Raw genomic sequence first — 14,048 nt, 5'->3', positions numbered from 1 at the left:
TACCAATAGATACGACTTTCTTGCACATCTGTTTCTGTAACGGAAGAAAAGACCCTACACATCACATGAAAATATAACCCATAAATTATGGGGTTTGAATTGACTGCATATTGCACAGACAGTGCTATACCCACTTCCATTTCAATTATTCTCCTCTATGAATAGAGATAGTGGTCTATAAATGCATTATTAATGTAGAATATTTCCCTTGTTTTTATAGACTTTGCCAGAGGCCAAATAGAATTTAAATTTTTGGGTTATTTCTGAGTCAGGAAACTCATACATGTGGATAAAAGCCAAACTTATAATATTTAATCTTAACTTAGAAGGATATTTTATACACATTAAATTTTATCCAAAAGGGTCTCAACTATTTTAAATCCTTCCTAGAACTGACATACATATGGGCCAAAATTTAAAGGATCATGGTCAGTCATTCGGCTTAAAGATTGCTATTAACAATGCATACCTTCTGTCCTGATTGTGTTATGGAAGTAAAGATGTTTGTTTGTGCCTAGACCTCTCTTATTGAGAAATAAAACCCAATGCTTGAAAATTAAAGCCCTTGCTTATTCTAGATGTGCATATTATGTGCAAAGAGTCTTTGCTGAACTCTTCAAGAGTCCATAGGCTCATAGATCAAAAAAAAGGTTTTCTGCCATAGCAAAATTTATTGTAACATCCAAGAGTGATATGTAACATTAGATCAGAAGGATAATAAGTGAGAATGAGAGCAGGAATAAAACTTTCATATCATTAAGCCTACCACTATTATTTTATAAATGTGGAAATTGTGCTCCATTGTGATCCAGTGACTTCTCCCGGATTAGTGTGGAGTGTGGGATCTCCAATCTGGAAATACTTTTAGTTAGCTCAATTTTCGATGAGCTTTTTTTTTTATTTTTATTTTTTTTATTTTTATTTTTTATTAGTCTATTTTTATTTTTTATTTATTTTTTTTAAATTTATTTATTATTATTATACTTTAAGTTGTAGGGTACATGTGCATAACGTGCAGGTTTGTTACATATGTATACTTGTGCCATGTTGGTGTGCTGCACCCATCAACTCGTCATTTACATCAGGTATAACTCCCAATGCAATCCCTCCCCTCTCCCCCCTCAACATGATAGGCCCCGGTGTGTGATGTTCCCCTTCCTGAGTCCAAGTGATCTCATTGTTCAGTTCCCACCTATGAGTGAGAACATGCGGTGTTTGGTTTTCTGTTCTTGTGATAGTTTGCTAAGAATGATGGTTTCCAGCTGCATCCATGTCCCTACAAAGGACACAAACTCATCCTTTTTGATGGCTGCATAGTATTCCATGGTGTATATGTGCCACATTTTCTTAATCCAATCTGTCACTGATGGACATTTGGGTTGATTCCAAGTCTTTGCTATTGTGAATAGTGCTGCAATAAACATACGTGTGCATGTGTCTTTATAGCAGCATAATTTATAATCCTTTGGGTATATACCCAGTAATGGGATGGCTGGGTCATATGGTACATCTAGTTCTAGATCCTTGAGGAATCGCCATACTGTTTTCCATAATGGTTGAACTAGTTTACAATCCCACCAACAGTGTAAAAGTGATCCTATTTCTCCACATCCTCTCCAGCACCTGTTGTTTCCTGACTTTTTAATGATCGCCATTCTAACTGGTGTGAGATGGTATCTCATTGTGGTTTTGATTTGCATTTCTCTGATGGCCAGTGATGATGAGCATTTTTTCATGTGTCTGTTGGCTGTATGAATGTCTTCTTTTGAGAAATGTCTGTTCATATCCTTTGCCCACTTTTTGATGGGGTTGTTTGTTTTTTTCTTGTAAATTTGTTTGAGTTCTTTGTAGGTTCTGGATATTAGCCCTTTGTCAGATGAGTAGATTGCAAAAATTTTCTCCCATTCTGTAGGTTGCCTGTTCACTCTGATGGTAGTTTCTTTTGCTGTGCAGAAGCTCTTTAGTTTAATGAGATCCCATTTGTCAATTTTGGCTTTTGCTGCCGTTGCTTTTGGTGTTTTAGACATGAAGTCTTTGCCCATGCCTATGTCCTGAATGGTACTACCTAGGTTTTCCTCTAGGATTTTTATGGTATTAGGTCTAACATTTAAGTCTCTAATCCATCTTGAATTAATTTTCGTATAAGGAGTAAGGAAAGGATCCAGTTTCAGCTTTCTACTTATGGCTAGCCAATTTTCCCAGCACCATTTATTAAATAGGGAATCCTTTCCCCATTTCTTGTTTCTCTCAGGTTTGTCAAAGATCACATGGCTGTAGATGTGTGGTATTATTTCTGAGGACTCTGTTCTGTTCCATTGGTCTATATCTCTGTTTTGGTACCAGTACCATGCTGTTTTGGTTACTGTAGCCTTGTAGTATAGTTTGAAGTCAGGTAGCGTGATGCCTCCAGCTTTGTTCTTTTGACTTAGGATTGTCTTGGAGATGTGGGCTCTTTTTTGGTTCCATATGAACTTTAAAGCAGTTTTTTCCAATTCTGTGAAGAAACTCATTGGTAGCTTGATGGGGATGGCATTGAATCTATAAATTACCTTGGGCAGTATGGCCATTTTCACAATATTGATGCTTCCTATCCATGAGCATGGTATGTTCTTCCATTTGTTTGTTTCCTCTTTTATTTCACTGAGCAGTGGTTTGTAGTTCTCCTTGAAGAGGTCCTTTACATCCCTTGTAAGTTGGATTCCTAGGTATTTTATTCTCTTTGAAGCAATTGTGAATGGAAGTTCATTCATGATTTGCCTCTCTGTTTGTCTGTTACTGGTGTATAAGAATGCTTGTGATTTTTGCACATTAATTTTGTATCCTGAGACTTTGCTGAAGTTGCTTATCAGCTTAAGGAGATTTTGGGCTGAGACAATGGGGTTTTCTAAATATACAATCATGTCATCTGCAAACAGGGACAATTTGACTTCTTCTTTTCCTAACTGAATACCCTTTTTTTTTTTTTTTAAAAGATAGAGTCTTGCCCTGTCACTCAGGGTGGAGTGCAGTGGCACAATCTTAGCTCACTGCAAACTTGGTCTGCCGGGTTCAAAGGATTCTCCTGCCTCAGCCTCCCAAGTAGCTAGGATTATAGGCATGCACCACCATGCCTGGATAATTTTTGTATTTTTGGTAGAGACAGGGTTTCACCATGTTGGCCAGGCTGGTCTCGAATTCCTGACCTCAAGTGATCCACCCCCCTCAGCCTCCCAAAGTGCTGGGATTACAGGTGTGAGCCACCACACCCAGCCTTTGATGAGGTTCTTATTCATACTCTTCAATGAGCCTTGTCTCCAGTTTTATGATAGCCTCAATAATTTACCTGGTAAAAGGTACTTGCAATAGTGCAATTTTATGAGAAATGAAGAATAGAATGAACTAGTTTCGACATGATTGTCTCACATTGTCCAAATAAACCATAAAGTCAATAAAATGTGGGTCAACTGCATCACATATCTAAAGTACAAGGGTAACGTATCATTTCCAAAGATTATTTTTTAGTAAAGAATTTGCAATATGCATAATCCTTTTAAGCTGAGAATTTTATAATTGGGCTTTTTGGTATTTTTATGTCTACTGGAAGGTGGGTGGAGGACAGCCGAGTGCAGAGGAAGAGGCAATTTAAAATTAGTGCTGAGTAAGGATTATTAGCTCCTCTCCCTATTAGCCATGTGATCTTCAAAAACACTACCTGACATTGCCTAAATAGTTGTCACTAGGGTTAAATAAAATTACAAATTATAAATGTAGAAACACCTAGCACAGTCTTGGCACATATTTAGTTCTCAATAATGCTAGTTTGTCTTTCCTACAGTCTTTTACAATTTGACCCATAAGCTACTAGCCACATGTAGTGTGTTTGTCAGAGTCCCCACATTAGCCGCCATAGAAAACAAGAAAAGGATGTCATAAGGCACCACTAACTTTGTAAATGTCATCCGCTAAAATAATGTTTAATAATAATATCTTGTGTAACTCATTACAATATATGTAATTATAGCTGGCATATGGAATTTTCAACTTGGGTAATACTACAATAACATTAGCTTGAAAGTAAGTTTAATAGTAGTGGACCCCTATGTCAGAAGGCCTTATTGGCATAGAATATGGGTGGTGAGACTGAATTTGCTCCCCAAATGTGACATCTGTTCCTTCATGAAACAGTAAGATAAAGAAAGGCCAATCATGAAATATTAGAGCTGGATAATATTTGACATTGTGATCTAGGGAAACTAGGCCTTGGGAATGCAACTGCCAATTCAGAGATAACTTTCAAAGTTGAGAGATGTAGGGTAGGCCAAAGATACATTTGCAATCTCCTAAATCTCTCTTAGCATCTTCTCGTTTCGATTCTGTTACTTCCTTTTGGATTAGACATCATCATTTCCCACTTGGACTTTTGCCAAGATGTGAAATTAGTCTTCCTGCCCCCACTGTTATCACCTTCCAATCCATCACCCATAATCTCTTCAAAGGGATCTTTTAAAAACATAAGACTGATTGTATACCTTGTCTGCTTAAAATGCCCCCTCATCATCCTCAGGCTGAAGTCCAGGATCATCAGTCTGTCATTCAAGAGTGTGTATTAATTAGCCCTTGCCTACCACAGCAGTCTCATCCATCCCACTCCAGACTCTTCCTATGTTCCAGTCATTCCCAGCAGTTGATGGTCACCCAGTAAAACACAGAGACTCCAGTCTATGTATATTTGTATGTGCTGTTTCCCCTTCCAGGGATATCCCTTGACCACCAACTTGCTCTGCTGAAGATCAAGAAAAGATTTGAAAAGGCAATCAACACTTCAGGATGATCAACTATTAGGTTTTTAGGAGCACATTTGCACTCTAATTTCTAATGGTCTTTCAAATACTCAGTCAAGTGTTATTTTTCCTGGCAAGTCTTTCCATACTTTCCCATCACCTTAAACACATGTTCTACTTATTCCCGTTCAAGATCACCATGGGCGTTTTACACACAGAATTGTAATTCTTAACTAACAGGGCTGTCTCACCTGGACCATGCATTTCTTGGTGTTAGGGAAGCATCTTTGTGTCCTCAACATGTGGAAAAGCCTTAGCTTTCAAAAAATGTTAGTTTTTGGATTCACTGACAGAATTGTTATTGTTTGGTGCAAATTAAAAGCTTTAGATTCTCAGACTATGGTCAGAATAAGGGATCACAGCAAGTTAAATAGTAACTGACACCTATGTCAGATGGTCTTGTTGGCATGGGGAACAGATGGGGAGACTGAGTATTCTCCCATAATGTGACATCTGTTCCTCTACGAAACAGTAAGATAAGGAAAGGCCAATCATAAAATGTTAGAGCTGCAAGAGATTTGAGGCATCTCCCTATTTCAAGAGTCAGAAATAAAGTCCTGCAAAGCCTCACTAACGTCATTGGGATGGCAGCGCTGGGTCCAGAACCCTGTTATCTTACTGCCCAATCCAGCATTCATCCATATGCCTTTTCCATTCAAACAAGATTTTTTTTTTTTTTCTAAGAAGTAAGCAAACACTGCATACCAAAGTTCTTGCCATCCAGTCAGGCTGCAGAGATAGTACTAACCTGGTGAGTCATGTCAGCACCTAGGGAGATTCTCTTGCTTTGATTTGGGGCTACTCAGCATTTCACAAAAAAATAGCCTAAGGGCTGCAAGAAAGCCATTAACTCTGCTCTTTCATATTTATCCCATTGGCATGTTCTCATGAAATGACCTTCTATTTTCCTCTCTTTCTCCTTTCCTGCCTCAAAAAAAGAAACATCAGTATGACATATGGATGGGCTCCAACATCAGCCAGTACATATATTAAAGTTTTAAATCAATTATTGTTCTAGTACACACCCTGAGGTTGAGAAAGAAAGAACATCCAGGACTAACAAACCTGATTGTTCTGGCAAAGTTGCCATTCAATTCATGCTGGCATTTCTGGGCTTTTCTTTTTCTTTAATATTCCAACTTCATTTTCTAAAAGTTAATGATTCAAGTAGCAATGTTTAACAGTACGATTCCATTCATTTTCTCTGTAAGAGTGCTGCCTCCTGGTCTCTTGCGGGTTTCCCAGGGAACGTGAAGCCCAGAGTTTGCTTACTTAGTTGCAGAGACAGCTGTCAGTCTGAGGGTGAGTTCAGTAGGCCATGGATTATTCCTCACTTTATTGCTGTGTGAGCAAGGGGGAGATTCAGCTTGGGAATATGGGCACTTCACAACTTGGCATTCTTAGATTGAGAAACAGACCTAATCATAACAGTCAAGAAACCAAATTACAACTGTGTATAACATGGGGAATTTTAACTTAACAACTGCTCTGAGTTGGACTTATGTAAGTATTCTGATTATTACTGCTGTAATTACAATTCTTATAAAGTATGATGGATGTTTTTCCTAGGCAAGTATTGGAAGTCAGTAAGGATGGTGGCTGTGCCAAGGGGCTGTGCTCTGGCTGGTGCTCAGTTGCAAGAGGAGACAGAGACCGTTTCTGCCCTGGCCTCCCTAACAGTGGATGTGGAACAGCCCTTTGCTCAGGAAGACACCAGGTATGAATCCAGCATGGGGGAATAATCCGGGTCAGTCATATCCACGTTCATCGTTGATGTTTGTGAATCTTCCTCCTGGCTTTCCTTCACCTGTCTCCTCCACTTCCACCACTTGTCCTCTCCAAAGCCACAGATGCCACAGCACATGCTTTAGGCTATCGAGAATTCATTGCTTCATTCTTCGTGCAAAATGCAGAGCTGGAGCATGTGGTTGCAGTTCACAGAGAAATAGAGGGGATGAGATAGATGGTGAGAAAAATCACGCCTTATCAGATAATTGAGTGCAGATCGTTATGGAAAGAGCTGCTTGTGGGATTAACTCCTTTTCCTAGTTATCTCTGTTTTTCCAGATGTTCTTTTCCTTTCTCTAATCATTTTGAAATTGCTGATATAACAAAGAGAAAGAGGAGAGTAGAAGATGGAAAAAATGCTAGACCGTTGGATAGTCAAAATATATACACACTCCTTACATGGTTGTCCTTGAGGTCCAACAACTGGATAAAGGTGGAAGTTGCCTGCAAGGGAGACAAGAGACTGTGTGTAAAGGACTATGTGAACTCGGGGCTGATTTTATTTTATTTTATAAGACAGAATTGGTTTTAATGTATCTTCTATGAATATAGATTTCTGGAGAAAAAAACACAGTTAACCTAAGATTTGGTTTGCTTGTTCTCTTTTTAAGGAATGTTTGTCAGTTTGTGCATTTGGTGTTCATCATTCAGTTCTACAGTAAATGGTACATTCAGAATTTCTTTAAAGTCTACCAAAGCCACCACAAATGTACATTAATATTGGTGATTTCTATGGCTGACTTCAAGGTCACATTTCCTCAATTTAAAAACAAATCAGGTGAGGCTTTGCTAAAGCTCTGCCAGCTTGCACTCTTAAATTGCTCTGGAGAAGGAAATCAGACTCCCTCCGTCAATAACATCACCATTAATTACGCAGATCCTGCTACTAGTGCACAGGTTGGCAATTTTCCCAAGAATGCACAAATACGAACAGTCCTACTTTCTTGCTTTTACTGGATACTCAGAGTTTAATGGATTTAACATCTTGTTTTGGCCAAGAGCAGGAGATAAAATGAATAAGAGATTTTCTTTTTATGCAATTATTTTCTCTTACCATAACCACTTAAACAGCAGATTAGCAATAAGAGGGAAAAGCTGTATATTAGTCTATTGAAAGATATCTTTATATGAATATCTAGAGCATAAGGGAAAACTTACTTTACATCTTTGATAATATGAACTAACCCCCTGCCGTTCCCAGCTAAGAACTGAACCAAGTTCATAATCCAAAGGTGTTGCAATTATTCCCAAGGCCAAAAACAGTTAGTTGTCTGTCATCTGAGGGCCATAAAACTGAGGAAACTAACATCTGTTAGTGTTGGATATAAAAGGAGCATAGCTATTCTTTAGAATTAATTTAATATAGAAAAACGAAGCTAAATTTCAACCTGAGTGAAATGAATTGTAAATATTTTTGCCCATTAAATTGCAGAGCTTAGAATAATTAACAATAATAAGTGATGTTATGAGCCTCAAGTAATATAAAAATCTCAGCAGTTTGGCAGGAATTGGCCCTGTAGGCAAACTTGTTTATCCTCAGGTAAATAGTGTGCTTGACTCATGATAATCTATAGGGATTGAACCTTGGCTTCAGTCCACAGTGATTTTTATTTCCAGCTTCGTCTGATGGCAGAGAGAGAATGTGAATGTTCTGATGTGCAGGAAAGCAGAGTCAGAGCTTGTAGCCTGGTTTCATGTTCGTTTATCACTTTTAGACAGATTACATCTATTGTGATTGATTTTTCTTGTGGGAAGAAAAATGATTTTGCTTGAAATATTTTTGATGACTTTGAACTGAACTCCCTTTTTCAGCGGAGGAAAAGAAAAATTCTTCTAGAACTGGCTCTTGCATTTCAGTTGAACCATGCATGAATTTCATCAGAGACAGACAAACAGACACACACACACACACACAGAGAGAGAGAGAGAGAAAGAGAGAGAATGCTCTGAAAAGCCACAGAGCATTTACTCTTTTCAGGGGAATACTATCAGTATTGTCCCCCTACTCAACACAGGAAAGATGACTTTCAAAATGAGATAAAGCAGCAGAAACATTTCTGGGCTTTTCTTATGAAGGCAATATTATAAGCACGCAGGAAATTGAAAAATTAGAAAAATCAGAGAGCTAAATGGATGGAAAAGAGTGAAGGCAAGATTCTTTTTATAGGAAATTCTTGCCAGTTATTTTGGAGAACATATTGGTGTTTGGAGTGAGATGACTCATTTCATACTAAGATTTTGGGTAAAGCAGCTCTTTTCCTGGCCAACTCATATCTGACTCATTTACCACTAGTGAATAAGGGATAAAATGCTCCTGGCTAAGAACCATTGTAAGTATTTTTTGTTCATTTTTCTTGGATGGGGAGGGGATGAAAACACAGTGCAGATAGTAATTTCGTTTCTATAACTACATTGATGGGCCTTGAAGCATAAGTTACTAGGAAAAGGCTGATATGTGGGAATTCATTTGGGGATAGTTAATTTTCAATTATAACACATATTTGTCCAGGGGCAAAAGACTTGATCAAAAATAAGATTGATGGGTCAGCAAAAAAAAACAAACAAAATACAAAAAATCCTGAAGGGATCCAAGTTATATAGTCAAAGAAAATTAAATATATAGGCCTGGTCACATATAGCGTACTACTTAGAAGCAAGATGTTTTATTCTTGTTTGCTAGGAATGTGTACCTTTGAACAATTGTAGTTTGCATTTGTTGAATATCTGTTTCAAAATGCTTCTACTTTGGAAAGGTCAGTGCAGTACTCAGGTTTACTCTTGGATACCAGTTCAGGCTCTGCTGAAGATCAAGAAAAGATTTGGAAAGGCAATCAAGACTTCAGGATGATCAACGATTAGGTTTTTAGGAGCACATTTGCACTCTACAATGCATGACTTCGTGACTTTGTGATTTTTTTTTAAACTAACACAAAAACCAAATTAACTTGAAAGTTAGATTTGCAGTTGTCATTTTGACCTGTAAATCGTGTTACTTTTTTTTTTTTTTAACAAAATCCAGTATAGTTGTCTCTTTAATCATTTAACTTTCAACTTTTGGCAACCTTTCTGAACATGATGGTTTCAAGTCATCAATACTACAGAAACATGAGAAAACATATTATTTGAAGTCTGACCACTTTGGTTTTTTGAGTAACTATCTAGTTTATGAATATAAAAGTGTAATAATCAGCTAAATCCAAGTATCATCTACCCGAGCTTTGAATGGCTTATCAGTAGTTCCAAGGACATCACAAACTCCATTTTCCTGAATCTTAAGATTTATATAGAAATATAGACCATTATTAAATATACATTCATATCTAATGTACTTAGAGACATGATTTTCCTCAAATAGCCCATCCAATAGGATGGTGTCTCCAAAGGCTTCTAGAAGCTAAATGTTGCACAAATTATTCAACCCTCTTATATTATTCTATGATACCATTATGTTGAGCACTTGTTTAGGTAACTAAGAACTTATTCAGACAATTTAGATAACTAAGTATGTGTGTTAGGCGATTCTTGCATTGCTATTATATAAATAGCTGAGAATGGGTAATTTCTAAAGGAAAGAGGTTTAATTAGCTCACAGTTCCACAGGCCTTTCAGGAAGCAAGTTCCTGGCATCTGCTTGGCTTCTCAAGAGGCCTCAGGAAGCTTAAAATCATGGAGGAAGGTGATTGGGGAGTGGGTACGTCACATGGCAAAAGCAGAAGCCAACGAGAGAGAGTGGAGGGGAAAATGCCACACACTTTTAAACAGCAAGATCCCATGTGAGCTCAGAGCAAGAGCTGACTTATCACCATGGACATGGTGCAAGCCATTCATGAGGGATCTGCCTCCATGATTCAAACACCTCTCATGAGGTCCCACCTCCAACACTGGGGATTATATTTCAACATGAGATTTGGGCAGGAACATTTATCCAAACTATATTAGCAGGCAAACATTTCAATGTAAATTTTGTTTTTAATTTTCATCCAGTGTCAACAAAGCCTTAGCCAAAAATTGAGGTGAGATTTGGAAGCTCCTATAAAAGGAACAATCTGCCCCCTCTTCACATATCTTTCCTCCTCTTCCCAGAGCCATCATTTTATCTCTATTTTCCCAACATGTCTAACATGTGGTCTTGAGGTGCATGTGAAGTCTGACTTAGAACATTAGGGATGTTGTAATCCTCCAATGCCCAATTATGTATTTTCGGGTTCAGTTCTGTATTATTTGTAAAACAGTGTTTACTTTGAAAAAAAGAAACAAAATTGAATAGAAATATATATAAACTAAGATGCATAGTTTAGCTTCCCATCTCATCTTTGTCTTCACTCCTTCAGTCCTGTCCTCTTACCACTACAGAGGAAGAATAGAGCTTGCCTCTAGAGTCTCCACACTTCACAGTTGTTTGCTCAAGGGCAAGTTACTTAATCTCTCTGGGTTTAATTTTCCTCATCTTTAAAATGAGAGAAAAATTTCATAGAGTTGTGAGAATCAAATGAAACAACACATCACAAGAACTTAAAACAATACCTGGAATGTAGTATATACTTGATAAAGGTTGACTTTCAATATTATTCTATCACTTTTATTCTTCCTCAATTTGTTACAGTTTTCTTCTTCTTCTTTTTCTTTCTTTCTTTTTTTTTTTTTTTTTTTTTGTGATGGAGTCTCACTCTGTCACCCAGGCTAGAGTGCAGTGGCATGATCTCGGCTCACTGCAATCTCCACCTCCCAGGTTCAAGCGATTCTCTTGCCTCAGCCTCCTGAGTAACTGGGACTACAGGCACGTGCCACCATGCCCAGCTAATTTTTTGTATTTTTAGTAGAGACGGAGTTTCACCAAGTTAGCCAGGATGGTCTAAATCTCCTGACCTCATGATCCGCCCGCTTCTGCCTCCCAAAGTGCTGGGATTACAGGCATAAGCCACCATGCCTGGCCTGTTTCTTCTTTTAATATATTGGCCATGATTCAGTAATCTATAATATAAGAATATAGAGCCTATACTTGGGCATCTATACCTTTAGCTGTTCATAGGTTAAATCAATCAGGACTATCCTCCAACCAGCAGAATGACGAAGAACATGTGAAAATATCAAGTTTATTCACTCTTTCAACACTTTCTGATTATTTCTAGGTGCCAGATAAAGTGTTAGGTGCCAGGACCACAAAGCTGCCTTGTACTCCTCAAAACGTTCACATACTTTTTTACAGCAGCAGTAGAATACTGCAAATTTAATGGCTTAAAACAATACAAACTTTCTGTGGGTCGGAAGTCTAACCCTGGTCTCACTGAGCTAAAAGCAAGGCTGCCTTCATTTCTGGAGGCTGTGGGGGGAAATTGGTTTCCTTGCCTTTTCCATCTTCTGGAGGTTGCCTTAATTCCTTGGCTCATGACCCCTTCCTCCATCTTTAAAGCCAGCAACTTCACATCTATCCGACCTTTCTTCAGTCATCACATCTCTCTCTGACTTCAGGTGAGAAAGGGTTTCTGCTGTTAAGGGCTCATATGATTAGATTAGACACATCAGGATAATTTAGGTTTAATTTCTCCACCTTGTCACCCTTGACTTTAATCACAACTGCAAAATCACTTTTGCCATGTAAGGTAACATATTCACACGTTCCAAGGATTAGGACATGGACACCTTTGGGGACTATTACTCTTCCTACCACAGAAACAAACATGAACAATCAACTATAATAAATGACAAGTCTTTGATAAGATTGAAATAGGGTCCTGCAAAATGAAAAAACAAAGCAAAACAAGACAAAACACCTTATAGGTCAAGGACTAGGGAGCACATCACAGAACCAGGGAGAAGTGAATCAGGGTGGAAGAACATGTACATTTCACATAGTAAAGAGGGCAAAAGGCATTCGAGATGTCTTTACTTTGACAAGACAATTTAAGAAGCCCTTACTTTACAAGACAATAACTTGAGCACAATATATATATTTTTAATTTTTACTGCTGACACTCAGTCCAAAGTATCTTCATCTCTCATGCAAACTTTTACAGTACTTTCCTTACTGGTTTTCATATCCAGTTTTACCTTCTTTCTAATCCATTTTATACACCTCAATGAAAAACAAAACAAAACAACTGGAAAGCATATCTGGTCATGCCTCTGCTTGAGACCCTTCAATACTTTTCCATTTCCATTAACATAAAGATCATCATCTTCAATAGGCACCATAAGGTCTGTATGAGTGTCAGACCCATATCTATAATTCCTGCCTTATTTCTAACCTTCTTCCTCTTTCTTTTCTGATGTGGTTTCCAACAACGACCTTAATTAATTTTTAATGGAAGTATATCTTACATATAATAATATCCACACATTCTAAGATTTTTACCAATGCCACACTCATATAAACACCACCCAGAACAAGTTCAAGAACATTTTTATTACCTCCAAAAGTTTGCTTCTGCCACTTCCAGTCGGTGCCACTCCCTCCAGAGGTAACTACCGTTTTACTTTTAACACCGTCAATTATGTTTGCCTGCTCTTGAATTTCATTTAAATGGAATCATGCATGTGTACTGTATTTTTTAATCCGACTTATTTCACCTCATTAAGCATGTTTTTGAGATCTATTCACGCCATTTACAATCAGAAGTTCGTCCATTTTTATTATTGTACATTACTCCAGTGTATTAATATACCCTAATTTGTTTATCCATATACCTGTTGGATGGATGTTTGGCTTGCTTACACTTTGAGGGTTATTATGAATAAAGCTGATCAATTAGTTATTATTGTGGTTTAAAAACACATGTAAAACTTATCATCTTAACCATGTTAAGTGTTCGGTACAGCAGTGTTTATATGTGTATTGTTGTGCAACAGGTTTCTGGAACTTGCAAAATGGAAACCTTGTAACCATTGACCAACTCCCTTCTCTTCCCCCCTCAGCCTTTCAGGCCCTATCAACCATCATTCTGCTTTCTGTTTCAGAGTTTGACTACTTTAGATACTTCATATAATTGGAACCATGCAATTTTTGTCTTTTTCTACTGACTTACTTCACTTAGTGTAATGTCTTTAAGGTTTCTCCATGTGGTAGCATATGAAAACATTTCCTTCTTTTTTAAGGCTAAATAATATTCCATTGCATGTATATGCCACATTTTCTTTATCCACTCATCCATTGATGGACTCTTGGATTGCTTCCACCTCTTGGCTATTGTGAATGAATGCTGCTGTGAACATGGATGTGCAAATAACTCTTTAAGATCCTATTTTGAGTTTTTTTGGATGATATATACCCAGAAGTTATATTTCTGGATCATATGGAAATTTTATCTTGAGGAATCGAAATCTCTATGACATTTTCATACAAGTTTTCTTTTTGTGGTCACAGCACACAGTTTTTTTGGATAGATAGCTAAGATAGCTAAAAGTAGAATTTCTGGGTTGCAGGGAAGTCATATGTTTTACTGC

At 37.6% G+C, this 14,048-nt stretch overlaps 1 protein-coding gene across 32 annotated transcripts in view; it reads left to right on the top strand.

The window, feature by feature from the left end:
* The window catches only part of HDAC9 (histone deacetylase 9), a 921,222-nt gene that overhangs the window by 894,435 nt on the left and 12,739 nt on the right, over nt 1-14,048 (top strand). For all 32 annotated transcript variants that reach the window (XM_045387612.3, XM_065542223.1, XM_065542224.1 and 29 more), the window contains one exon: nt 6,390-6,537. In XM_045387612.3, coding sequence (XP_045243547.1) covers nt 6,390-6,537 — 148 coding nt within the window. The remainder of the gene's footprint in view (nt 1-6,389; nt 6,538-14,048) is intronic.

The sequence above is a fragment of the Macaca fascicularis genome, chromosome 3, assembly GCF_037993035.2.
Source record: "Macaca fascicularis isolate 582-1 chromosome 3, T2T-MFA8v1.1".
Taxonomy (NCBI): domain Eukaryota; kingdom Metazoa; phylum Chordata; class Mammalia; order Primates; family Cercopithecidae; genus Macaca; species Macaca fascicularis.
Note: the sequence above shows the minus strand (reverse complement) of the source record. Positions and strands in the feature narration are given on the sequence as shown.